Source organism: Chionomys nivalis, chromosome 7 (assembly GCF_950005125.1).
Source record: "Chionomys nivalis chromosome 7, mChiNiv1.1, whole genome shotgun sequence".
In the NCBI taxonomy this organism is placed as follows: Eukaryota; Metazoa; Chordata; class Mammalia; order Rodentia; family Cricetidae; genus Chionomys; species Chionomys nivalis.
This window is the reverse complement of record NC_080092.1, coordinates 75,829,165-75,854,185: the sequence shown is the minus strand read 5'-3', so window position 1 is coordinate 75,854,185 and position 25,021 is coordinate 75,829,165. Positions and strand designations below refer to the sequence as shown.

Genomic DNA, 25,021 nt, shown 5'->3' with positions numbered 1-25,021 from the left:
TTTACGTGGTGCTGGGGATAGAACCCTGGGTCTCCTGCATGCCAGGCAAGCACTCTGCCATCTGAGCTTCTACTCCATGCTGTGGTCTAAATAACTAGGAAAAAGATATTGGCATGGGGCAGGGGAGCCCTCATCCAGATCTTTAGCCCAAACTACATGGAGGAAGAGAAGAAAGATCAGGGGTGGGGCCCTTCTAGAAGGAGCGAATGCCTTCTGGGGTCTCAGGGCATTGCAGGCTACCTGTTCAGCTGTAAAAATTTCTCCAGGTGGTGCCATCCTCTGTACCTCCAACTCTACATTCTTCCTGGCCACATGGCCCAGTGGCAGCCCCTCCCGGTGTCCCTCTACCCCTTGCCCTACCATAAGCAAAGGCAGGAAGGTGGAGAAGGCAGTTGGAGGACAGGGTGGGAAGCAGGATTGAGAATGGACTCGGTGTGTTTTTTCTTCAGCATCTTTACTCATTTTAAGTCTAAGAGGAGGTAAACGTTGGTCGCCTGGGTATCCCATCACACTAGGGCCTGGCTGAGGAGGGACAGGAAGAAAAGGGGCGGGGTTCTGGACCGTCAGCTTATCACACAAGTGCCTCTCTCCATCAGCTTATCACACAAGTGCCTCTCTCTTTGAAGGGATTCTTGTCTTCTGGGACGCCTTGGAGAAGAGGGTCAGCCCCTGCTTGGGCCTGAACATAATCCTTGATTTCCTCTCCTGTCTTGGAAATCTGTAAGATGACAAAACATGGTCACAGCTCTTGTTTATGTCTCATAATCTACGACTTAGCGATCTTAGAAAAATGGTAGGGTAGGGCTGAAGTCAAAGAGGAAGAAGGTGGCAGAGAGAGGTGGGCAGGAGGGCGAGTCCCTTGACGGGATGCGTGGCCAGCACAGCCTGGAGACAGGGCTGGACACACTGAACTCCCCAGAGCTCTCAGTCTCTCCTCTGTGCCCAGGAATGTGAGTGGGGACCCCAGCTGTCTTCTAGATCCCACCCCAGTCCAGAGATAAGTCCTGGACCTAGTGTCTCCTCTACATTCCCAACAGAAAGATAAGCGGAGAGGAGGCGTGACTGGAGGCTCACCGGATCGCGAGGGTTCTTCACTTCCTTCTTCAGTTGCTCCACCTCCATCCTCAGCAGCTCTTTCTCACTGAGATCCTGGGCCATCCTGCCCTAGAGGGAGAGCTGTGCCCTGACGGGATCCGGCTGTCAACAGCACTTCCCCTCCAGGCTTCCAGTTCCACACTCTTCCTGACCACACCCCCCAATCAAGGCCCCTCATTGGCTAACATTTCCCTCCACCCTTTGTTCTGTCTAAACAAAGGCTTAGAAGAAGTGACCAGTCAGATAGGGATGGCTCAGTCTTTGCCCTTGGAAAAGAACTTTTCTAAGGAGGAAACAGAAAAGGAAGGGGAAAATGGAGTTTAAGTGGGGAAATTTGGGACGAAGAGTGAACAGGTGATGCTTAGTCTCTAGGTTCTGACAAGGGACAGTCAGCATGCCTGATATTAACACTATGGGTCAGCCAGAGGCCAGCTGTGACCCCCAGCTCTGCTGCTCCCTCCTTGTACGACCTAAGACAAGTCACTTGGCGTTTCTGAATCTTAGTTTCCCCATCAACAAATGAGTACATAATAGTAATGTTGCTTTTATTCTTTTGAGACAGCGTCTCATGTAGCCCAGGCTGGCCTCAAACTCTCTATGTAGCTGAGGATGACTTTGAACTCCTGATCCTTCTGCCTCGGCCTCCCGAGTTCTGGGATTTCAGCAAGCACCACAGCACCTGGAGTGCTGCTGAGAATGGACCCTGGCTTCGAGCGTGCTAGGCAAGAATCATCCTATCAGCCGATCTACACCCCTAGCCCCACTATTACTGTGAGAACTAAGAAGACAATGCATGGCAGTTGCTGGAGAGATGGCTCGCCATGTTGGAGCACTTATTACCATTGCAGAGGATGAGGATTCAATTCCCAGGACCCACCTGGTGGCTCACAATCATTCATAGCCCTAGTTCCAGGGGATCCAATGCCGGCTTCTGACCTCTGTAAGAACCAGGCATGCATGTGACACACATATATACATGCAGGCAAAACACTCATACACATGAAGTAAATGAGAAAATAATGTACGGGAAACATTGTCACACTGTCTGGTACATACCGGCCAGGGCACATTTCCTATTTTTATTTCTGACAATGGTATCATTGCCATCATCACGCCATGGTAACCAGGAGAACCAGCCTGGTGCTTAACCTTAGTTTACTAAGACTAGATCCCAGACCGGTGCCCCCGCAAAGCCTCCTTACCTGTTAGCACTCTCTCCAAATCACAAGTCCAGGACCAGACACGATGGTGTTGGAACCTCCTAGTGCCTCATCAGCTGAAAATCTTCAGATAAAGCAGATGGTCAGCCAAGCCTAATCGCTAATGCCTAAGCTGATCATGGGCTCAGGGGGGTAAGTCCTGATCCGCCCAGTTCTTCACTCTTCCACCACAGACACTGGCATTCCACCCACAAAGTGAAAAACAGGCCACTTGGTTGTAGGCCCTGGACCGCATCAGAGACTCTCCTTTGGTGACTCCCGCCACGCCATGCCCGCCTCACAGCCTCCCTCCAGCCCACATGCTCCCCTTGCCTGTGTTTCTCCATGCCTGCCTCACAGCCTCCCTCCAGCCCACATGCTCCCCTTGCCTGCCTTTCTCCATCACAGAGCCTGCTCCAAGCCTGTTTCTCCCCAAATGAATCCAGAAGCTCTGTGTCTTCCATTAGGGGGTTCCATAATTTCACCTTACAAGGGTCTGTGGGCTCAGTCTTCATTCACTCCGTAAAAACATACCTTCACCTCCAATGCTCACTGTTTGACTCCAGGGCCTGTATCACCCTGATGCCATGTCCTGTCTTCTTGGCCTCTAGCCCTCCCTGGCGTGCGTGTGGGACTCCCTTGTCTTCAGCTCCCAACACTCACCCACAACCTGCTCTTCCCCTGTGCCTCTCCCTGGGCTACCTGACAACTGTGATGTTTATCAGAGCCAAGCTCCTGTTCTGTCTGACATTTGTCCAATAGCAAGGGATCTCTTGAGGGAATGTTAAGGAACCAATGTGGTCAGTGTGAGGGTTCCTCTTCTGCCCAGAGGATGACAAACTGGGAGCGGGAGGGGCTGTAGGAGGCCATCTTTGTCTCAGGATCAAGTCCCACTCACAGCTGGGCGCCCCAAGAATTCAAGTTTAGGACAGAACATCAACCCATCCAACACCTCGTTAATACAATGAGCCCCACTCAGCACTCTGTCCACCAATGATGCCTCAAATCCTACACATCCATCTAGATGGTGTTATCCCACTTCCAGGCCCTCCCTGTCGCTCATCTGAGTCCCTCATACTTCTCATTGGGTCCATTTCATCTTCTCATACCCACATCAGGCACAAAACATGGGTCATAGGACTTCCTACTTGGCCCTTCAGTTCTCCAGGAACTCTAGACATGTCTTCCTGGTGTCTAACCCTGATACTTCTTGCTGCTGCATGGGCTGTTTTCCATTGTTGCTGCACTGCCAGCCCGGCCGCCTGTCCCGTGTGTGACTTATCTCCATATCCCATCCACCCTCCACTCCCCCATCCCTTGGTGACTCATCCCTAAGCTTCCCAAGGAAGCCCCCACCCTCTGCTCTTTCCTCCCCTCTTCCATGAGTGGAAAATCCACCCCCCATAGCAGGCCAGCCCCTTCCTCCTGTCTCTATTACCCCATCCCCCCATCGGCTAGCTTCCTCTCCAGGACCAGGGAGCAATCACAGACGCCCTGACCTTGGCTTCCTTTGCCTGGTGAGATTGGGAGGCTGAGCCCCCAAAACAGACCCGTGGCTTCCCCCTTCTCCCGAGCAGGGGGACAGAGAGGCCCAGGCCCGGGACCCAGGGTCTGACTTCCTCTAGTCCCGGAATGAGCATGCCTACCCTTTGCTGGCAGGTTTGGGTCTCTCACGCAGAGGAAACCAAAAGCAGTGAGAGGGAGGGAAGGCAGAGCGGCCAATCAGGGGCAGGGTGAGGCTCAAAACCAGCAGGCTCCCCAGGGAACCCCACCGAGGCCCGAGCCATGGCGGAGCTGCAGCAGCTGCAGGAGTTTGATATCCCCACGGGCCGGGAGGCTCTTCGGGGCAACCACAGCGCCCTGCTGCGGGTGGCCAACTACTGCGAAGACAACTACGAGCAGGTAAGGGGAGGGAGCACACGCTAATGCGCCCCTGGAGGGGACTTGCCGCCCAGGCCCGCTGGCAGGGTCATCTGACAGGTGTCTGTCCTTGCCTTGGCTGAGCAGTCTTCAGGCGTCAGCTTCATCCCCGTGTCCCAAGCGCCGTCACCGCACTTGGTCTCTCTGACATAACCTCCGCGGTAGAAGACACTTCACGGTACATACACACTCTGCTCTCCCATCTTGCTCCTCGACTCTTACAAAGACCTACAAGACCCTTTCCTCTCACAGGTGCCGGTACCATCTGCAGGCTGGCTTTAGTGGAGTCATCAGGAAACTTACTTCACACACATACATACACACACACACACACACACACACACACACACACACACACACACGAGTTTGTTCCTTGATGTTTGAGGGGGAACAGAGGAGAGTCAGAGCAGGTCAGGATGAGGGAAGAGATCTGGTGCAGAGGCAGGGGACTTACAGCCTGGCTGCTGAGAAGTGAGGATGGAGGGAGGCAACTACAGAGCAGTCTAAAATTTTTATTTAGCTGGGGTTTTTGAGTCAGGGTTTCACTGCATGGCCCAGGCTGTTCTTCAGTTCTCTGTAGCTCAGGCTAGCCCTCTCAGTCTTCCCTCTGTGCTGAGTTTACAGGCTCCCACCACCCCACCTGGCTGTTGTTTGTGTCTTGTCATTTTGTTCTGGTTGCACTGCGAAGGGCGCCCAGGGCTGTCTGGGAAGTGCTTTTCTGCTGAGCTAAGCCCCAGTCCACCCTGGAGTAGCCTTGCTGATCTCCTGCTGGTTCCATTGCATTGGTTCCTGGGGAAGGAACAGGGGCAGGGGACCGAGTAGCTGCCCACCTGTTTTTTGTCCATCCTCAGAGCCACCTTGTGAGACAACGGCTAGAATTCTGGGTTTAGAAATGTGAAAAGAGCTCTCGCGAAGGGAAGTGACTTGTCTAGGGCACCTGGTTGGAGACTAGCAGAGCCAAGCATGGCCTCCCTGCCTGCTCACCTGAATTCCTTTCTCTCCATCCTTCTGCCTATCTGATATAGTGTATGACTTGGGACAGTTTATCTGCACTCTTTGTCCTTGGTTTCCTCTGCTCTAGTAAGAGTGGCAGGGTAAGTCTGTGACCTCTTACCGCTGGCCAAACTGTGAGACAACACGAGGGGCCTCATCCTACAGTAGAGAGGCTGGGAAGAAAAAGGGAGCAAGCGCCTGTGGGAAATGGCAGACCGAGAAGAAGCAATGGTAACTGTTTTCTCCATACCTCCCACAGCCTCTTTCTGTCCCTACCCCAGTCCTGTGAGCACCAGTTCCACTTCACAACGAGGAAGCTGAGGTTTGGAAAGGGTTAAACTGTATTTCCAGAAGCCTTCAAGATAGTCAATGGGACAGGATTCAAACTCAGAATTGTAGTTGGCTGAGGTGCCCTACCTATGATCTCAGCACTTGGGCCGCTACGGCAGGGGGATCTCCAAAGCGTAAAAGACCTGCCTTATAATCTCTACATAAGTGAGTCCAAGCTGATCAGGATGACAGAGCAAGACACTACCTCAAGGAGATCAAATCAACAAATCAGAACCCCAAACAAAAAAGCAGCCAGAATTCTAACTCAGAGTCCAGTTGCTAACCCTTTATCACAGTGCTACTGTGTCATTCTGGTGTGTGTGATGCTGAGTGACATGTGGTTTCTAAACCAGCTCTGCCCCCCCCCCGCCCCCCAGCACTCAGGCACGCTCCCCCTGGCAGGGATGATGCTTCTGGTGGGTCCAGTCCCAGGTGCACAATTGGTGTGTACATAGGATCTGAAGCCACAAGGCTGAGTCCTTGGTCTTCCACCTATTAACTTAGGAATCTATGATGAGTTCCCCGTAAGTCTCTCTCTCTCTTTTCCCTTTCTTTCTCGCCTTCCTTCCTTCTCTCCCTCCCTTCTTTCTTTCTCTCTCTTTCTTTTTTCTTTCCTTCCTTTCTCCCTTCTTTTTTCCTCCTTTCCATCCTTCCCTCCCTCCTTCCTTCCTTCCTTCCCTCCTTTTTTCCTTCCCTCCCTCCCTCCTTCCTTCCCTCCTTCTTTTTTCCGTCCCTCCCTCCTTCCTTCCCTCCCTCCCTCCTTCCCTCCCTCCTTCCTTCCCTCCCTCCCTCCTTCCTCCTTCCCTCCCTCCCTCCTTCCTTCCCTCCCTCCTTCCCTCCCTCCTTCCTTCCTTCCCTCCCTCCCTCCCTCCCTCCCTCCCTCCCTCCTTCCTTCCTTCCTTCCTTCCTTCCTTCCCTCCCTCCTTCCTTCCCTCCCTCCCTCCTTCCGTCCCTCCCTCCTTCCTTCCTGTCTTGCTGTTGTCACTCCATAGCTCAGGCTGGCCTTGAATTCATGACGTCTGCTGCAGCCCCAGAAGACTGGGATTACAGGCCTGTGCCACCATTTGGGGGTGGGTGGAGTTGCTTCTCCAGGGTGGGTTACAAGTATCACCTGGAACGAGGTCCTGAAGCATTTGCCGAGAGCCCATCACCCTGTAAGAAGGGTGGGATGAATGCAGCGATTATTGCTGCTATTACCATTTCAGTAGTGCTGGAACCCACTCTATGGAGTGACAGCCTTTGCAAACACACTCAGCGTATCAGAAACCCTGACCTGGGTTGGAATCCCTGGATTCCTTTGTGCAGAGCGTTGGCTCCCAGACCACACAATCAATGACCATCCCTGCCTGTCTACAGAAGAAAGCTTTGGGTGATGTCTTTAATAAGGTCTCCATCCCGTCCTTCCCCCACTAACCAGATGTCAGAAGCCCGTGGGGAATAGCAGCAGGCAGATGAGTGTAGGGTTCTCAGTCAGGGTTGACTGAGTGTTTAACAGGGTCGTTTGCATAACAAACGCTCAGTTTAGATGAAGGATCCCAGATCCTTGCTCCTCCAGACCTAACTGTGGGCCAAGATCAAAGCTAGAGAGGTTAGAAACATCTGGGCTGGAGGTACCCAGAGCTGGACCCAGACAGACACTTCTTGTTTGGGTCGCTAAGTCCTTGTGCTGTGCTGGGGAGGGAACTGTCCAGGAGCAGAGGAGCCCTTTCTTCTCACCCTTTAAACAAAGGTCTAGAACAAAGCCTGTAATCCTTTCTAGCTTCTTTGCCTGTTCAAGGCTTTGGGTGACATATGCTGATGAAATGTAAATGTTATTGCATATGCAGATGACATGCAAATTGGCACACAAATGAACATCGGTTTCCTGCTGTCAGAACAGAAAAGTGGGGAGGAGGACCATGGCATGGGTTTTCCAGAAGGTTCTAGTTCAGGCTACAGGAGAAGACTCCAGAGCTCACTGAGGACACAGCTCTGGTAGTTCCGGTGACAGGGTCTGTGGCATACACAAAGTTCCAAGCCAGGAGGCCATAGGGTGTACCTCCTTGCCTGTCCCTGTCGGTACACTGCTTCTTCTAATTTACCTCATCTCTGCCCGCCCCCACCCCTGAGAGGGACAGGCTTTACGACAGCAAGCTCATGATCAATGGGGAAGGAGGAAGCTGTTTGGGGAACCAAGAGATCCAAGAAGGTTTACCCAGCCCACCAAGTCTGGTCTGTAACCAAAAAAAGGTCTTGTCTTTAGCCACTCTCTGGCCACCTCTTTCCCACCGGCTGGTAGTGGACACCAGCCAGTGTCTGGCGTATAATAAGAAACCGCTCAGCTAGCATTGGCTTCCCCTTCCACCTGCCAGTCAACAAACGTGTAGCGTGTTCATTTACTATCTCCTGTGTGCTGGGGGCTGTGTCAGCAGAGACCGCAGGATGGAATGAGCCAGCTCTTTGGTTTTCAGGGTGCTATCTGCCTGGGGGCGTGGTGAAGGGAGGAAAAAAAAGAACGGGGCAAGTATGATAAGAAAGATGAGCGGGGTACAAGTTTAGGGTGGCGAGAAGAGTGGAGAAGCTGGAATCATCTAGTGAAAAGAACACTGAGAAGTACAAGCATCGCTGGGCGGTGGTGGCGCACGCCTTTAATCCCAGCACTCGGGAGGCAGAGGCAGGCGGATCTCTGTGAGTTCGAGACCAGCCTGGTCTACAAAAGCTAGTTCCAGGACAGGCTCCAAAGCTACAGAGAAACCCTGTCTCAAACAACAACAACAACAAAAAAGTACAAAACAAGCAAACAAACAAAGGCCCCTGAGGTAGGAGCAATAATTCTAGCATTTTGGAGACAGAGACAGGAGAATCAGGAGTTTAAAGCCAATCTTGGTTGCACAGAGAGTTTGAGGCCTATACTAACTACATGAAACCCTGTCACAAAAAAAAGAAAGAAAGAAAGAAAGAAAGAAAGAAAGAAAGAAAGAAAGAAAGAAAGAAAGAAAAGAAAAGAAGCATATTAGAAAGCTGTCGGAGGGAAGGAGAGAATGCAGTCATTTGGTTCTGGAGTCCTTGACTAAGTTCCCACACATCTGCCTGCGGATTGGGGCTGAAAAGTTCAGGGTCAGTTAGGGGCTGCTAGACTCCTAGCCTCACTCCAAGGAGACTGGTTTTCAGGTTTAGGGTAAGGGTGTGATGTCTCCTCTCTGCTCCTCACCATCCAGCCTGCAAAGAAGCACTTGCTGAGGTAGGCAGTAAGGTCCCGGGCCTCTCAACTCAGGCCTCACCTCAACTCTTGGAGGAGAGGACTCCTCCCACATCCCTACAGGCAGTTCTCTCAGGCTCCAGACTTCTTTTCCTGATGTCCCTTACCGCAACATCATCCTTCCGGAAGCTACCTCAAGCGTCTGAGAACCACAGCTATTCTCCAAGCTGAGCTCTCACCTTAGACTCTCTTCTGGTCCCACCAGACCTTGCCTCGGAAGCAGTGGAATGTGCTGGCCTCAGGCCAAGGCTGTGTGTATTTCAGGCCACAGACAAACGGAAGGCACTAGAAGAGACCATGGCTTTCACCACCCAGGCCCTGGCCAGTGTGGCCTACCAAGTGGGTAACCTGGCTGGGCACACTCTGCGAATGCTGGACCTTCAGGGTGCTTCCCTGCGGCAGGTAGAGGCCAAGATCAGCACACTGAGCCAGGTAAGGGTCTGGGAAGGGATCCCCCTTTCAGCCCCAGCTCTTCAGTCCCACTCAAATATTCTCTACAACAAAAGTCTCGTGCTTTTTTCCAGAGCCACACACAACTTGACTATAGAATGTGTTGGCAGTGTCTGAACTTTGGAGACCTCCGTCTTGGCTGTCTCTTAGTGGGGTCTCTCTCTCTTTCTCTCTCTCCCTCTCTCTCTGCATTGCCCTTGATATCTAAAAGCTTTATCTGCTGCTCACAATACCTGCAGGGAGCAGGAGAGGCTAAAGGCCATCATCCTGTTTTCATTGAAACATAGGCAGTGATTAATAAGTGTCCTACACTCAGGCTAGGCAAGCCCATCTTCAGTCCCAGGGAGTCCCTGCCTTTGGCTCATAAATACTCTCAGCCTTCCTTCCTGGATTCTTGACCCCACAAGGCACATGTATTAGCCAAGTTATGTTTTTGGTCTGACCACAGGTCCCCAAGGGGCAAGTGTATGGGGTGTGTCTTCCTCTTCCTCCTGAAGACCCAAGGTCCCACCCCTCAAGACCTGAGGGGACATTCCGAGAGGAAGCTAATTCGCACATTTGTCCCCTAAAGGGGAGAGCTGATTTAGTTACAGGTCTCTGCCACCTCCGCTATGCCCTCCTGCTCCAAAGGCTGCCCTGTCCTTCAATCCCTTCCCAGCATCCCCAGGGATGTTGTTTTTCCCTTTTCTTCTGTTTCCTGCACAGCTAATAATAACCCTCATTCTCTTCTACCAGGAAGTCGCTCCTCTGCCACACTTTACCAATTGCTGTATGGCCACAGGGACAAAACTGGCTTTCTCTAGATTTCCCTACTTCCCCTGGTCCCCATTCTTTCCTCCTCCCTTCTTTATTTTGAGACAGGGTCTCAGCTATGTAGTCCCGGCCGGCCTAAAACTCATCATATAGACCGAGCTGATCTTGAACTCACAGAGTTCTATCTGCCTCTGCCTCCTGCGTGCAAGGTGTCTCCTTCTCTCAAAGGGAGTGGTGCGGACAGGCTGTCCCTCATTGTCGCCTCCCAACCCTGTCATGCAGATGGTGAACATGCATATGGAAAAGGTGGCCAGAAGGGAGATTGGCACCTTAGCCACTGTCATGCGGCTGCCCCCTAGCCAGAAGGTCATCCCTCCTGAGAGCCTGCCGCCCCTCACCCCCTACTACAGAAAACCCCTCAACTTCAGCTGCTTGGATGACATTGGCCATGGCGTCAAGGTAAGGGGAACTTTGCTCTTCCCCACTGCCCACCCTTTCCTGCCATGGGACTCCCTCCTGGCTTCTTTCTGAGCTCTTGGCACCTGTGTTATCTCACAACCCCTTCCTTTCTCCAGCCTCACCCTCCCAAGGTCCCTAGCTGCCCTCCGCCCTGTACTCACTTAGCTTGCAAAGATCACGAGCTGTCCCTGCCCCCCACCAGAGGGTACTGGGTGTGTGTGAGAAGGGGAAGAGGGGGAAGGGAGGGTGTCAGGACATGCATGAGAACCACTTCTCAGCCACATGAGAACAGTAACTTCCTCTGTCTGGGGGTTTGAGGTCACGACTCTAAGAAGTCACCCCAGAATGCTGGTGTAGGGGGAGGAGGCAGCAACAGAAAGCCGGCTTGGCAGAGGGGACATATCTCATTGTCACCACTGCCACCTATCAGATTAGATTAGAAACTTTCCTGGGTCTTAACCTCTTGATATGATGGCAGCCCCCGGAAGGAAGAATAAAGAATACGTTCCTTCAGTTCCCGTGAATTCTTTCTGCTGTCCAACATCCTTCTTTTTCTTTTTTTCTTTCGATGGTACTGTGGATGGAACCCAGGTCTTCTATAAGCCCAGCATAAGCTCCACCCCTGAACTATATGCCCAGCCTCAACCCTATCCTTTATGCCTCAAGTTCCCTTTATCTTGTCTCTAGTGGGGCAGGGTGAGAGAACATGGGCCCCAGATGCTCATCCTGGGGGAAGTCCCAAAGTTAGAGGTTTCTCTTGCGTTGGGAGTTGCCTCCTATCGTCGACTCTCCTAAGTGTCTTGGGTTCCGCCCTCCCTCTGCCTTGAATTTGGGAGAGTCAGTTCCTTATGTTTATGGAAGAGTTGAGTGGGACGGTTCTGCGTGATGTGTCTCCCCGCACCAGGCGTCTCCTCTGCTTTTGCTGGAGCAGACGTCATATCAGTTAAGGACCACCAAGCGACACAGATCCTTGCGGGTCTGAGACAGTGTAGGGGTGCAAGGGTCCATTCAGTCACTGTGGCGATGCAGAGGAAGTGGCGCTCAGACGAGAGTCTGTGCTTCGGGTTTCTTTCTGTGGGGCGGCTTTGTGGGACCTGCTGCAGACTTAAAGGTCCTGTGGCTGAGGCAATGACACCCGTGTCTGGGGTGGGGGGTGGGGTTGGGCGGGAGGAGGGCTGGGAAGTGGAAGTAGGAACTTGCTGAGTCTGGCTAGTCCTCCCAGTTCTCGTTCGCCCTCCCCCAATTCTTCTTAGGGATGAGGGTGAGGATTGTTCCCCTTGCCTCAGACGTCAACCCTACCCCCCTCTAGGACTTGAGCACGCAGCTGTCTCGTACCGGGACCCTGTCTCGCAAGAGCATCAAGGCGCCTGCTACACCTGCCTCCGCCACGCTGGGGTGAGACCTCAAGGCCACTCCTACCAGGCCTGCTCAGCCCCTTGTGGTTCTCAACTGCTCCCCTACCCCTTGCCCGCAGCACCTGGCGCCTTGGTGATCCTGAACCTGGCGCCCAGCTTTCCCTTCCACGACCCTTTCTCAACCTCACTTCTGCTCAGCAGAGTTCCCCCCCCCCCACACCTCATGCCACCCTACTTCACCCCAGGAGACCACCCCGGATCCCCGAGCCCGTGCAGCTCCCAGTCGTGCCCGACGGCAAGCTCTCGGCTGCCTCCTCTGTCTCTTCCTTGACCTCGGCGGGGTAAGCCCTTGAGTCTAATGGGTGGGTAGACCGTAGGTGGATTTTTAGAAGGGGCCTCCTGCCACACCTCTGGGGCTGAGAAAACTAAGGACCACTAGATAAGGAAAATAATTTGAGGCCAGATTTTGGGACTCTGAGTGGGAAGGCTTCCGTCATCTGTGCCGTGCTCTGGTCTTTAGCAGCGCCGAAGGTGCCAGTGGGATCCCCCAGTCCAAGGGACAGGTAGCATCTGTAACCCCGCCTCCACCTCCAGCACCTACAACCCCGCCTCCCCCAGTCTCTGCTGAGGTCTTCTTGCCGCCTCCCCCGCTGGAGGTCTCCCAGGCCCCTGCAGGTAAGAAGTGCCCACTTACACCTCCTCCATCCCCACCTTGAGATTCTTTTGAAAGCCAGCCCTGTGCTCCTCAGGAACTTCAGGGGAACCAGTGATCTGAGCTTATTTTACACTAGCCCTGTGTTTGAAGCGTCTCATTCAAAGTTAACTTTGACAGGACCTTTACCGGTTTAACCAACCTGCCTAAGGGTTGCCCAGCAGTGTCTGCCTACTGTGCTGAGTACTTCCAAGCCTCACCAACGGGCTGGAGGCATTGTGAGTGATGACACTCAGATCCTAAGGATCTACACACACACACACACACACACACACACACACACACACGGATCTTTTCTTCTTCCCAGCAGCAGAGTTGCCCCTGCCCCCACCTCCAGCTCTAGAAGGGGATGACCTGGGACTACTGCCTCCTCCGCCACCGGGTTTTGGACCAGAAGAACCCAGCTGGGTCCCTGCTGCCTACCTGGAAAAAGGTACTGTCCTCTTGGGACTGAGAAGCACCAGAAACTATTGCCAGGTTTCTGGCCTCTGTGGCTCTGACCTCCACTCTTCATCCCAGAGGCATTCGCTCTCCCTGCCAAGGTGTGACCCTATTTTTGTCTCTTATCCCCTTCATTTCTGATGAACCTGGGTCTGAAGCCTGCTAGGAAAAGAGCACCTGGCCTGAGTTGGGGGAGGGGGACTGTGAAGGCCCAGAAGCTCCCCCTGTGATGGGGGGAACAGAGGGCGCATCTCACAAGATTTCCTTTCCTGCCCCTGCAGTGGTGTCGCTATACCCATACACCCGACAGAAGGACAATGAGCTCTCCTTCTCTGAAGGCACCGTCATCTGTGTCACACGCCGCTACTCGGATGGCTGGTGTGAGGGGGTCAGCTCAGAGGGCACTGGATTCTTCCCTGGGAACTATGTGGAGCCCAGCTCCTGACAGCCAGATCTGTCCCTGCCTCAGTGGACCTCCTGAGCCCCAAGAAGCCAGCGCCACAGTCAAGGCTGACTAAGGACCTGTCTACCTCTTGGGCTGTGAACTGAGTTCAGTCCCTGATCCACACAGCAGTGTGTGTGTGTGTGTGTGTGTGTATGTGTGTGTAGGGGGGCTAGAGAGAGGTGGTACCCAGGAGACTGCAGCAGATGGGGGAGGGGGAACCTACCAAAAAACCAAGAAACTAAAAGCCACGGATTTCAGGCATCTTGCCCAGAGGATACCCCCTAGCTCATGAAGAGCAAATTGCCAGCTCTGAATAAAACTGCTGACCTCCTGATACTTGCCCCGCGGGGCTGGAGGGCCAGGGGGCCGTGATGGAAAGGGAGCAAGCTCTAGAACACAGTAGCGTCCTACGGAAGGACCCAGAAGGACCGCTCTCCTCCATCTCAGCCCCTTTTACTGTTTCCACTAGACCCCGACGTCCCAGGCAACCATTCGCGGCCTCTTTCCCCTCTTGCCTGCGTTCAGTCTGGGCTCCTCAAGCCTCCCCCACTTAAATGCGGCTGAGAGCAAAGGGCACCACTCTCGCCCCTCGTTCGCAAGAGATGAGTCACTTGGACCCCCTTCACCTCCTTTATAGGTCTGAAACACCAGAAGGGGAGAGGCTTGGGTTTCCCTGACTCTGCTTAAAAACATGGCTTTCTGTTCCATAAGGGCGGAGGGGGGATGCGGAGGACAACTTTGGTGAAGTCCCTAGTCTCTTGCTGCGGTAGTTGAGGACGGAGTGAGAGGATCTGTCATACTCTCCGAGGTCATTGGTTGGTTCTACCTCTTTCCACCAGCAGGAGGCGGCTGCTTCCTCTGGCTTTTTCTTCCTTTGGGGGTAACTGGCATGGGCGGGGCGAGGGGAATAGGGGGGAGAAGGAAGCCAGGCGCAGCCAGCGCAGCGGTAGTGTAGGATTGCGGTGGCTGAAGCAAGATCAAGGATGCCTAGGAGCTGTCTTCCTAGAGCATCACGGGTCAGCGAGGAACCCGGTGCTGGCATGCGAATTGGGGGATCCTGAGTCCTTCAGAGAGAAGACTGAGTAGGGGAGGTTACGCAGCCGAAGCAGCAGCTAAAGTAGTGGGAGATGCTCCTTCTCCCAACTGCCAGGAGCCCCTTCTTCTCAGTTCGAGGGACACTGCCTGCCTTCCAAGGGGTGCTCACCAGTCCCTGGAGGGGAGGCAGCTGAGCTAGGAAAACTGCATAGATAGGGACGGCTCTTAACCTCCGCACCCAGCCCAAACTGCCCAGAGGAGCATAGGAAAGCGAGGGGGAAGAAGTAAAACCAGGTGGTCTTAACCAATTCCCAGTCCTGTCCCCGCTCTGCCGGTTCTCCCCGGGGACCTCTTGCAGGCGATGGTTTTCAACACATCTTCAGCACCTGTTGTAGATGTTGCCGCACATCGGCGGCTGTTTCCCAGGGCACCACGTGAGCTCGGAAGGAGCTGGGCTCGGCCTTCTGTGCCTCTTGGATGAGGCGGTGCATGGGGTAGCCGCGGCGCGGGAAGGCCACGTCCCCACCCGCCAGCAGCCCCATGGGGCAGAAGTCATTTGCACCGTCACCCACGTAGAAGAGGCGCTCGAAGTGCACGCCATCGCGGGCCCGCTCACGCAGGTATTCACTGAGCACCTTGTGCTTGCACATGTTGGCGGGGCAGCGGGAGCAGCTGTGCGTGTGGAAGGGCCGCAGCGTCAGCAGTCCCCGTGCGTCCGGCCCGGAAGGGTTGCTGAGGATGCGGCGGAATAAGCTGTGGTGGCCAGCGGCACGCAGGGCACTCTCCACGCCGAAGGTGTTGGCATCCGAAATGAGAATAACCTCGAAGCAGGAGCCCTGTTTGGCTACGAACTGCAGCAAATCACCCATGCCAGGCGACAGGGGGATGCTCTCGTAGACAGCGCGCAGGTCCCGGGGCCGCACACCCTGCTCACCCAGGTACTTGAAGACACGTTGCATGTACTCATTGTAGTAGCCTTCGCGGTAGGTGGCACGCAGGCTCTCAGGTAGCTGCTGACCTGGCGCAGCGCGCACGATCGAGTCGTCGCTGTTTTCATCCACGATGGTCTCATCGAAGTCGAAGGTCAGGAGGAAGCGAGGCGCGCCGGGCGCAGCCATCCTGCCGTCCTGGGAGCAGGGGGAAGAGGAGCAGGAGGAGGGGGCAAACGAGAGGCGGCGCGGCGGGAGCCGGCCGGGAAGAGCCTGGTTAGCGGGCCACAGCCAGGGTCGCTGGCACATCCAAGACCTGAGGAGGACCCAAGGCTGGTTAAGTTGGAGACGGAACCAATGCGTGGCCCACACCCGCCGTCCCTTGCCTGTCTCTCACTTAATCGTGCGAGGGGGAGGGGGGCTGACGCGGGGTTGGGGGAAACATACTAGTCGTGAAGCCAAAGACTTGCTTGGTTTCCATTTCTGTTGCTCTCATGGGGTCCCTGGGGCTTAGCAAATCGGCTTAGGAGGAGGGAGGAGTCATTCCTTAACTAGGTTGGAGATTTCTGGTGGCCTGTGTGGTGGGTGCAGGCAATCGCTGCTCTAACTCAGCAGAGTAGAAGCAGAGAGAATCATTCACGTGCCTGGGGGAGCAGCCTCCCTTCCCTTTGTGGCATCGAGGTCTAATGGAGCAGCTAGGCTCCAGGAAAAGCCATTGGCATCACGAAGGCAGGTGGGCAATGACTGTCAAGTCTTCCCCAGGGCCTGGATGTCAGCTATAAGTGCTTGGGAGGCCAGGTTCTGGACCTTCCTAGGTCCTGGCCAGAGAACTAGATTTTAACCCTTGAAATTACCAGGTAAGTATGCAGACCACACAAGACCCAGGGAGGCTCTTTGGGAGCTTCCAGCCAGATGGCACTGGGCAGGGGGCTAGGGATGAGACATAGCTCCTCCAAGGAGTTGGAGGGCTCATCACTAATCACTTGCCAATTCCCTGGGAAGAACGTATCAGCGGGTGGGGTTTCTGCCAGAGTCCGAAGCAAGCAGGCAGCAGGAGAAGCAATGGGGCTTAGGGAGGTGGAAGCCCCCCTCGCCAGGCCACGGCATACCTGGGAGACAGGTAGGGGAAAGGAAAGAGAGCTAAAAAGGCAGAGGGAGGAAAGGACTGGCAGCTAGCTGGAGGGGATTATTTGGGAGAAAGTCAGGCAGGGGAGGGTAGACCGCTGGAGTAAGAGTTCTAGGAAGCGAGACTTTGGGCAAAGGGGGAACAGCATGAGAGAGGATGGGGGTACAACGGGAGTATTGGGGCACAAAGAAAGGCAAGCACACCACACAGACACAGCAGGAGCCCCCATCTACACAGCCCTGACCGGTAGAGTGACCGGCAAAGTGACCAGTAGAGTGACGGGTATCCACCATCCTGCCTGCCTCTCTGCCTGGGCTTCCTGTCCCAACTCGCCCGCATGGAACCTGGTTTGCTGTCACACACTGGCAGCCACTTCTTTCTTTTTAAAGAAAGGGCCTCACGTAGCTCAGGCTGACTTCAAACTTGCTGTGTAGCTGAGGATGAACTTGAACTCATGATCCTCCCAGTGCGGAGAGAACAGCTACAGACCAAGCCCTCCCCCACTATTCCTTCCCATGACTTTGTAAGACAACCACGGTTTAAGTCATTTCAGAGCTGGGACTGGAACACGCTCCCTGACTCCCTACGGGAACTGTCCCTTCCAATTTATTCCCCCCCCCCAGTAGTTGCTTGGAGTTTACCATCAACCTGTGGGGGGTGTCAGTGGCACCAGGTCCCACACCAGGGAAGTGTCCAGGATTCACCAGTGGAGAGAGAGCACATCTAAAAGGGACTGGAAGGGGCTCCTCCTATCTCAGGGTGGAAAAGTTGGGGCTTGAGGCCTCATCCTGAAGGACCCCACTTACCCTAGACAGGCATCGCAGGCCAACAGCTGGAAAACACCCGCTCATTGTCAGTAAATTACCCTGGGCTCCCCGTCTAGAACCTTGGTTGATCTCAAGCCGTCATCCAGAACTCCTGGGAAAACAAACAGAAACCCCAGTAAACCCCACCAAAGTCCGCAGCTGCCCTTTTGGAGCGGGTTGTCTTATCTTCCGTCTCAGCATTTGGGAGGGGAGGCAGAAGCAGGCGCATCTCTTGAGTGAGAGGTCAGCCTGATCTACACCGTGGTTCCAGGACAGCCAGGGATATGTAGAGAGACCCTGACTCTGTTCCATCAAGCACACGAGTCATTCCCACGTTCTCAGCAAGAGCAAGATCTTAAAAGCACACTCAGGCCATGCTCCTTGCTTTTAACACCCCTGGCCAGTTCCCAGACTCACTCGTCAGAGAGGTGGCAAGAGCATTCCTGCAGATCCAGACAGGCTAAGGGACTTGCTCAAAAAGTAGCTGAGACTTTTCAAAACCAGACTCAGAGGCTGGTCCAGGCCTTCTTTCTCCAGTATGACCTTTGCCCACACACGAGCAGGGCATGCCATAGTTTACCAATCACCTTTATTCCCAATTACACTCACGGTTCACGGGACCCACGAAGGCAGAGAACAGGGATTAACTCACTTCCTAGAGGCTGTATTGTTTAAGCAATGTGGCCCTTGCCTCACAAATGCTTTCACCACTTTCTAGAGGCTGAGGGCCTTAGGCTCTACATGAGATATGAGACTTACTTCTGGGACCACCTTGCTCAGGAGTCTCAGCAACCGGACAGGCTGAACTCTCTAGCAGAGTTTAGGTGGCCGGGTCTGATCTTTTGATTGGGGCCTTCATCAGTGCAGCTACACAAGAAACCATCTATGGCTTCCGGTGCCTCCCTACTCCCCTACCTCTCCACCCCCAGACTGAGAGACTAGAGAGAGGTCAGCCCCTTAAACTTAGATATAGCTTGGAATTGGAAAGAATACCAGAGAAGCCGGGCGGTGGTGGCGCACGCCTTTAATCCCAGCACTCGGGAGGCAGAGGCAGGCGGATCTCTGTGAGTTCAAGACCAGCCTGATCTACAAGAGCTAGTTCCAGGACAGGCTCCAAAACCACAGAGAAACCCTGTCTCGAAAAACCACAAAAAAAAAAAAAAAAAAAAAAAAAAAAAAGAATACCAGAGAAAAAATAGCAAAGATCTGGCTGGTTGCTGCCCTCTAGTGGCTACAACGGGTAGCACGGTTAACCCCGACTGTCAAGGTGACGCTCCCTGACCATCCAAGTGCAGCAGAGAGGCAAATGCCTCCAGAATAAACTAGGGAAGGACCAGGGAGACACAGGTTCTGGAACCGTCTTTATAGAGATGAGCCACTGACTACCCTCGCTTTCTCACAGCAAAGATTTTCAGCAGAGATGGGAAGTAACTTTCAGTGCCCCCAACCCCCACCTATAGCTGGTAATTGGAAGGGGGCTAAAGATCACTAGCAAAAGTGGCAGTGTAGCCGGGCGGTGGTGGCGCACGCCTTTAATCCCAGCACTTGGGAGGCAGAGGCAGGCGGATCTCTGTGAGTTCGAGACCAGCCTGGTCTACAAGAGCTAGTTCCAGGACAGGCTCCAAAACCACAGACAAACCCTGTCTCGAAAAAGAAAAAAAAAGGGGGGGGGGCAGTGTCCTGGGGAATTCAAATTCAAATCCTGCTGAGATAGTGGAAGAAGGGGATGGGATAAGGGAATGGCATGCAAAGGATATTAGGGGAACTGTCACGGTGCCTGTCACAGAGGAATCCTGGCTGATACAACCTTTGTCCCAGGACAAGAAGTAGAGGAGAAAGGTCAGGGGCGCCACACCCATTGTAAAAAGAAGTCTCAAAGAGAGGGACAGCATCAGGCATGGAGAGGAGCAAGGGGCAGATACAAAGAAAGATACAAACCGCGTGCCAGCAGCCACATAGACCAGCTTTCTTCTTTCTCATTCCATTTCTCCTTTCCCTCCCTCCTTTCCACAGTCAGGATTGACCATTGATCTTTACAGCATGCCCTTAATCCAGTGTTTTGTTTTTGTTTTTTAATTTTGAGACAGGGTCGTCCAATATGGACTTGAACTCAGGCTCCTGAGTACAGGGACTGTAGGCATGTAATAAACACCCTGCCCTGCTAAGATAAATTTTCATCTCTTGGGGGAGGGGGGATGGTCAATTACTTGCCCGTCTTCCTCTTAAAACACTATAGTAATCATATGCTCCAAACCTCTCATGTCTCATAATAGAAGACACAGTTATGTTTTTACCTAATACTAGTGAGCATTTATGGAAATCTTCAATTTTGTTTTTGGGACAGGATCTCACTACCTAACCCTTGGCAGGTCTGCAACTTTCTATGTAGACCAGACTGGCCTCAAATTCAGATCTGCCTGCCTCTGCTTCCCAAGAGCTGGGATTAGAATCCAGCACTGCCTCTCCTGGTAATCTTGTTTCTTTTTCTATCTGCAGCGCAGACAGCCAGGCATCCTGGGTTTCTCCCCAGAAACTAAGGCAGCCTCACAGTGACAGCCCATCCCTGCCCTATGGCAGGGGAAGTACATATATCTAGTTATTATTTGGCTTCATGATGTTTGAAAAGGCCACGGGCAGTTGCCTGGCCTGGTGATGCAGGAGAATCTGAGTTAAAGACCAGCCTGAACTGCACAAAAAGTTGCTGTTTCAAAACAACCACACCCAAAAGTCACTCACTTCTGACAGGTTTGTATGATGATAAAATCCTGTGTGGCGAGCCGGGCGGTGGTGGCACACGTCTTTAATCCCAGCACTCAGGAGGCAGAAGCAGGCAGATCTCTGTGAGTTCAAAGCTAGCATGGTCTACAGAGCGAGTTGTAGGACAGGCTCCAAAGCTACAGAGAAACTTTGTCTCAAAAAAAAAAAAAAATCCTGCCAGGCGGTGGTGGTGCACGCCTTTAATCCCAGCACTCGGGAGGCAGAGGCAGGAGGATCTCTGGGAGTTCGAGGCCAGCCTGGTCTACAAGAGCTAGTTCCGGGACAGGCACCAAAGCTACAGAGAAACCCTGCCTCGAAAAACCAAAAAAAAAAAAAAAAAAAAAATCCTGATAGGTGCCAGACAGTGGTGCTGTTCACCTTTAATCCCAGCACTCAGGAGGCAAAGACAGGAGGATCTCTGAGCTCGAGGCCAGCCTGGTCTACACAGCGAGTTCCAGGACAGCCAGGACTCCAAGGAGAAACCCTATTTCAAAAAAACAAAAACAAAACCTAAAAACAAACAAACAAAACTCAAAACCAGTGTGGCCATCAGGGTCCCTTGTGGAGAAAGGGGACAGAATCCAAGTTTCTTCAGCATGCTAGGGCAGGGAGAGGAGGCAGATTTTCTGGGGCGGAAGGTAGTTCTTTTCTAGTCCCATCTAAGATCAACGTTTGTGGCCCTGATTCCACAGATCACGGGCTCCCAGCCTGCACCCTCCCTCTGCTGACACAAATACTCTTAAATTAAATCTGGGGGAAGGTGGGACAGGTGTGTGTGTGTGTTTGTGTGTTGGCTTAATCTCTAAGCTTAAAATTCTCCTAACTGGGGAGAGGATAGAGCCCATAGGAAAGTTTGGGGAGTTTTCCACAAGAAACATGCAGGCTGAGAATGGGGGTGAGGATTTCAGAAATATCACGTTAACAACCCCCCTCTGCTTGAAGAATAAAGATCTATCACTAGGAATCAGATCCGACAACTAAGCTGGGATTTCTGCCCCCAATACTCCCAACTTCACAAACCTCTTTCTTGTTCATTAACCCTTTACAGGGGGATAAAAAGAGGCCCAGAGAAGTTCGGCTAACATTATGGGCATTACACAGCATCAAAAACAGGACTAGAACTCAGGGGTCTCTACTGCCTCGTGGAGAAACTATCTGAACCTCCCCGTTTGCTCCAGAGACTCTGTAATGGTCCCTGTCCTAACTAGCTAGGGAGTACTGATCTATGCCCTGGTGCCAGTGAGGAATCTGGGACTAGGTATCGCCTCTGGGGTCCCCTGCCTGGGTAGACAAGTAGAGTTTGATCTTCACTGGGTAGGGGCAGGGAGATGGCAGCTGCCGGTGGGGTAGCAGGAGAGATATTTTTAGAGGTGACTGGAAAGCAGGCACTCTGGCACACCCCCAGCTGGCGGGCACTTCGCTCTAATGCGGGCGGGGGGTGCGCAGCTCGGGGAGAAAGGAGGACTTGTGGGTGGCGGGGAGCAATGATAGTCCCCGGAGATGAAGGGACACTGGGCACCATGAACCTGGAAGAGAAGGGGGCTCAGTTCTCTGCCCCAGGGATTGCCCCACCACCAAGCGCATGAAACATCCTCAAACTCTACACGGCCCCCACCCCAACATTGAGATCGCGGTCCTCCCGAAGCCCAGGACTCAAGCGGGACAGCGGCGACTGCACTGTCCGTCCCGGATGAGTTCGGAGTGAAAGTAGTGGGAAGGGGGCTAGTTAAGGGATTTGGGGGCAAGATGGAGCAAGGGGTGCTTACGGGAATTGGGGGGACGCGGTCTTATCTACCCCCGGATTTCCGAGCTCCGGCTCACGCGTCCCTCCTGTCCCGAGGGACCGTGGATGATCTGCTTCTGTTCCGTCCCTTCCACCTGCCCCCCATTCCCGGGGCCGCCGCCGCGTCCCCTTTAAATGCCGGGGAGCCGGAGCTCGAGCCGCGCCGGGCGCTGCGGCAGCCGCAACACCCGGGCCCACCGCAGTCCCCGCACGTCACAAGCGCCCAGCCAATCACCGCGGCGCCGGCGCACATCAAAGGGGCGGGCTCCCAGCAGGCCACGCCTCCCGGCTGTCCCCCGTGGCCGCGCGAGCGGCGGTGGGACTGGGTGGGCTGGACGGGTGGAGCGTGGCGCGTCCCGTCCGAGGAGAGTGGGTGCGGGGCACCCTCTGCGTGCGCGTGGCACGTGCGTGAGTCGCTGTCACACTGCCCGCCTCCTGCCGGGCTCGGCGTGGGGAATCTGCACGCAGTCCCTCCCTCCCTCCACCGGCCGCCGGTCTGCCCGGTCGCGGAGCTCCGCGGGACAAGCTTGGTGGCCGGAACCGCAGAGCACCACGCCGTCCACGTGCGCCGAGCTCGGTGTCCTTTGCCCTTCCGGGAGGAACCACGGCATCCCGCCGAGTCCTCGGTACCCTGTCCCCAGATTACCGGGTACTCGTGCTTGCCGGCGGAGGGGTTCTACCACCCAGCCCCGCGTAAACACGGAGTTGGAGAGCCAACACTGCATAGCGGTGCAGATACCCCCCCCCGCGCGCGCGCGCGTCCCGCTTACTCCTAAGCCCTGAGAGTGCGTTCCCGTCCCCATCCCGCTATTGCCCTCTGGGGAGCTTTCCCATCCTTCCCTACCCTCAAGTGACAGCGATCCAGAGAGAAGAGGTGAAACCTGAATTTCCCGAGCCCGTGCTATGTGAACCCCAGCAATTGACCCACGAGAAACGATTAGTCCAAGAATTCAAACACAAGAACACCTCACTTAAGCCATAAAACAGGCTCTGTGGGTGAGAAGTAGATGCACCCAGACCTGGGTCTAGGCAGCCCTTCCTAATTCCCCCTGCTCCTGCAGCAAAGCCAGTCAACAAATTTCGGTGAACTCTGCAGGATAGGCTGGATACCCGAACACCAGCGCTCCTTGCGTCCACCGGTACAACAGCAGATAGGCAGAAAAGTTGCCAACCTGATCTACCACCCCCTACCTCCAAACCCCGATGATGACTTCTCCATTGTCCCTGCTCCCTAAACCGCCAGCACCCCCTCACCTTCTCTATCCCTGATGCTTGCTGAAGTCAGAGGACAACTAGCAGGTACCACTGTATTCCTTCCACCTTACCTTGCCAGTCTTTGTTTGGCTTTTTTTTTTGTTTGTTTGTTTTTTGTATGGTTGGCTGGATTTGAGACAGGGTTTATCTGTAGTTTTGGCTATCCTGGAACTAATCTGTAGACCAGGCTGGTCTTGAACTCACAGAGATCCACCTGCTTCTGCCTTCCAAGGGTGTGCCACCCCACCCGGTTTTTGGCTTTTTTATTTTGAGTCAGGATCTCTTATAACTTGTGCTGACCTCACCTACTTATTCTAGGCCTGGCCCCGAACTCCCAATCCTCCTGCCTCTACTTCTTTGCTGGATTAAAGGCCTGTATCACCACACCTTGCAGAGCAGTTTCAGCCTCACACTCTGCCCAAGACCGGCTCACACAGCGTTCAGCATGCGTTCTCTGCACGGCAGTACCCCTGCCCTTTGACACTTTCTTGGAGCCCAGGCTAGTCTGGAACTTTGCTATAGAGTCCAGAGTGACCTTCAACTCCTGTTCTCCTTCCCCCACTTCGTGAGTGTTGGGACTTAAAGGCATGTGGTACTATACCAGTCCCACGGGTACTCACAGATCAGTAGGTAGGTGCTGGAAAGATCTGAACGTGTTGAGCCACAATCCAATCCAAGATGGTGCCAGTCAGGCCTATGAGGAAATCAAGGCGTGATGGAGTAACTGAGCTTGCCCAGGGCCATGCTGTTGAGAGATGATAGTGCTAGGGTCCCAAGCTGCCTTAGCCATGACCTCATACTGTTCCTCTCTCCTGGTGTCAGTCACCCTTCCTCTCTTTTAAGTTCTCGCTCTGTATCGGTTTCACTGTGGGACTTGAGTCACCTGACCTGGCAGCGAGCTTGTGGGGTGGAGAGTCATCTGAGGTGACAGAGCTTGCTCAAGTCTCTGGTGACCCTTGACTCGGGTGGCTAGAGTCTCCAAACAGGTCCTCAAGCAGAGGTTGAGTCACTGGCCCAAGGTTCCAGTGGGACTCCAAGGTCACAACCTGTTCTTCAGGTGACCTCGCAGGAGGGGCAAAGGTAACAGTTTAGCTCCCAGGGCCCACCTGGGAGAAGAGGACCACTAATCTTTCCAGGAACCGGCTGGGTGTTGGTGTTAGTGTTTCCAGTTTTACAGAGGCAGAAACCTGGGGACATTAAGAAAGTGCCTCGCCTGAGGGCACTATGTGCTCATGTAATTCTGCATTGCCGGTGAACCCAAAGAGGAAAAAGATGGATGGGACCCTCAGGGACCTGGGGGCAGGTGATAGTGGGCTTAGGTGGGAGGTGTGACCAAGTGTGTCCCATTCAGGCATTTCAACAGTAAAGCAGTTGTGACCAGGACCGAAAGCCTCCCTTCCTAGCCCCCATAGTCAAGTCGGGACAATGTGGCTCTTTCCGAAATTCTCTGCTCTTCCTTCCCACAGCAGTCCCTCCGTGCCACTAGCTGCTCCCAATTCACACATGGCAAAATATGTCACTTGCCCCAAGTCACAGAGCTAGGAAGTGGCCAAAGACAAGACTTGAAACCTGATGGTTTTTTTTACACATTTATGTATGTTTTCATTCAGGTGATTCTCACTATGTAGTCAAGGTGGCCTGGAATTCCCAGTCCTTACCAAGTCCAGCTGGAAGCCAAGCCACCACCACCACTCCCCCCCCCCCCCCCCCCCCCCGCACTCTGCCTCCCGAGTGCTGGGATTAAAGGCGTGCGCCACCATCGCCCGGCCTTAGGCTAGCCTTAAACATACTATGTAGCTGAGTATGACCTCCCTCTCCCTGCCTCCCCCACCTGAGTGCTAGGGTGGCTCTGTGATCTGCCACACTGGGCTATGTAGTGGTGGGGGTGGAGGCCAGGGCTTTGTGTATGTTAAATAACCAACCCCTCTTCCAGCTGAGCCT

At 53.9% G+C, this 25,021-nt stretch overlaps 3 protein-coding genes across 14 annotated transcripts; 1 reads left to right on the top strand and 2 right to left on the bottom strand.

Annotated features, from left to right (window-relative positions):
- Window positions 1–452: 452 nt before the first annotated feature.
- On the bottom strand, window positions 453–3,914 carry Gngt2 (G protein subunit gamma transducin 2). Of its 6 annotated transcripts, none has more exons than XM_057774681.1 (5): window positions 3,794–3,914; window positions 2,298–2,379; window positions 1,973–2,033; window positions 1,075–1,164; window positions 453–718 (listed from the first exon to the last, which is right to left on the bottom strand). In XM_057774681.1, the coding sequence occupies exons 3-5, from the start codon at window positions 1,988–1,990 to the stop codon at window positions 593–595; spliced, it is 234 nt and encodes a 77-aa protein (XP_057630664.1). In that variant the 5' UTR covers window positions 1,991–2,033; window positions 2,298–2,379; window positions 3,794–3,914; the 3' UTR covers window positions 453–592. The 6 variants fall into 6 exon arrangements, with proteins under 6 accessions (XP_057630664.1, XP_057630663.1, XP_057630665.1 ...); XM_057774680.1 differs by lacking the exon at window positions 3,794–3,914 and adding an exon at window positions 3,443–3,551; XM_057774682.1 differs by lacking the exon at window positions 3,794–3,914 and adding an exon at window positions 2,997–3,052.
- Window positions 3,751–13,787, top strand: Abi3 (ABI family member 3). 5 transcript variants are annotated; one of them, XM_057774674.1, is made up of 9 exons: window positions 3,751–3,811; window positions 3,954–4,196; window positions 9,040–9,207; window positions 10,261–10,437; window positions 11,747–11,832; window positions 12,038–12,133; window positions 12,316–12,467; window positions 12,812–12,937; window positions 13,227–13,787. In XM_057774674.1, the coding sequence occupies exons 2-9, from the start codon at window positions 4,080–4,082 to the stop codon at window positions 13,388–13,390; spliced, it is 1,086 nt and encodes a 361-aa protein (XP_057630657.1). In that variant the 5' UTR covers window positions 3,751–3,811; window positions 3,954–4,079; the 3' UTR covers window positions 13,391–13,787. The 5 variants fall into 5 exon arrangements, with proteins under 5 accessions (XP_057630657.1, XP_057630656.1, XP_057630654.1 ...); XM_057774673.1 differs by having other exon boundaries at window positions 12,313–12,467; window positions 12,815–12,937; XM_057774671.1 differs by having other exon boundaries at window positions 12,313–12,467.
- On the bottom strand, window positions 13,691–23,872 carry Phospho1 (phosphoethanolamine/phosphocholine phosphatase 1). Of its 3 annotated transcripts, none has more exons than XM_057774677.1 (3): window positions 23,701–23,872; window positions 17,287–17,398; window positions 13,691–15,670 (listed from the first exon to the last, which is right to left on the bottom strand). In XM_057774677.1, the coding sequence occupies exon 3, from the start codon at window positions 15,661–15,663 to the stop codon at window positions 14,794–14,796; it is 870 nt and encodes a 289-aa protein (XP_057630660.1). In that variant the 5' UTR covers window positions 15,664–15,670; window positions 17,287–17,398; window positions 23,701–23,872; the 3' UTR covers window positions 13,691–14,793. The 3 variants fall into 3 exon arrangements, with proteins under 3 accessions (XP_057630660.1, XP_057630659.1, XP_057630661.1); XM_057774676.1 differs by lacking the exon at window positions 23,701–23,872 and adding an exon at window positions 21,810–22,023; XM_057774678.1 differs by lacking the exon at window positions 23,701–23,872 and adding an exon at window positions 21,810–22,023 and having other exon boundaries at window positions 13,691–15,552.
- Window positions 23,873–25,021: the final 1,149 nt, after the last annotated feature.

Bases quoted from the DNA above. Each gene is read 5' to 3' on its own strand.
- Gngt2 (XM_057774681.1), bottom strand. The intron at 719-1,074 runs GTGAGCCTCCAG...GTCATCTTACAG, and splicing joins TGAAGAACCCTCGCGATCCG to ATTTCCAAGACAGGAGAGGA.
- Abi3 (XM_057774671.1), top strand. From the start codon at position 4,080: ATGGCGGAGCTGCAGCAGCTGCAGGAGTTTGATATCCCCACGGGCCGG. The intron at 10,438-11,746 runs GTAAGGGGAACT...ACCCCCCTCTAG, and splicing joins ACATTGGCCATGGCGTCAAG to GACTTGAGCACGCAGCTGTC. The intron at 11,833-12,037 runs GTGAGACCTCAA...ACTTCACCCCAG, and splicing joins CCTGCCTCCGCCACGCTGGG to GAGACCACCCCGGATCCCCG.
- Phospho1 (XM_057774677.1), bottom strand. From the start codon at position 15,663: ATGTGCCAGCGACCCTGGCTGTGGCCCGCTAACCAGGCTCTTCCCGGC.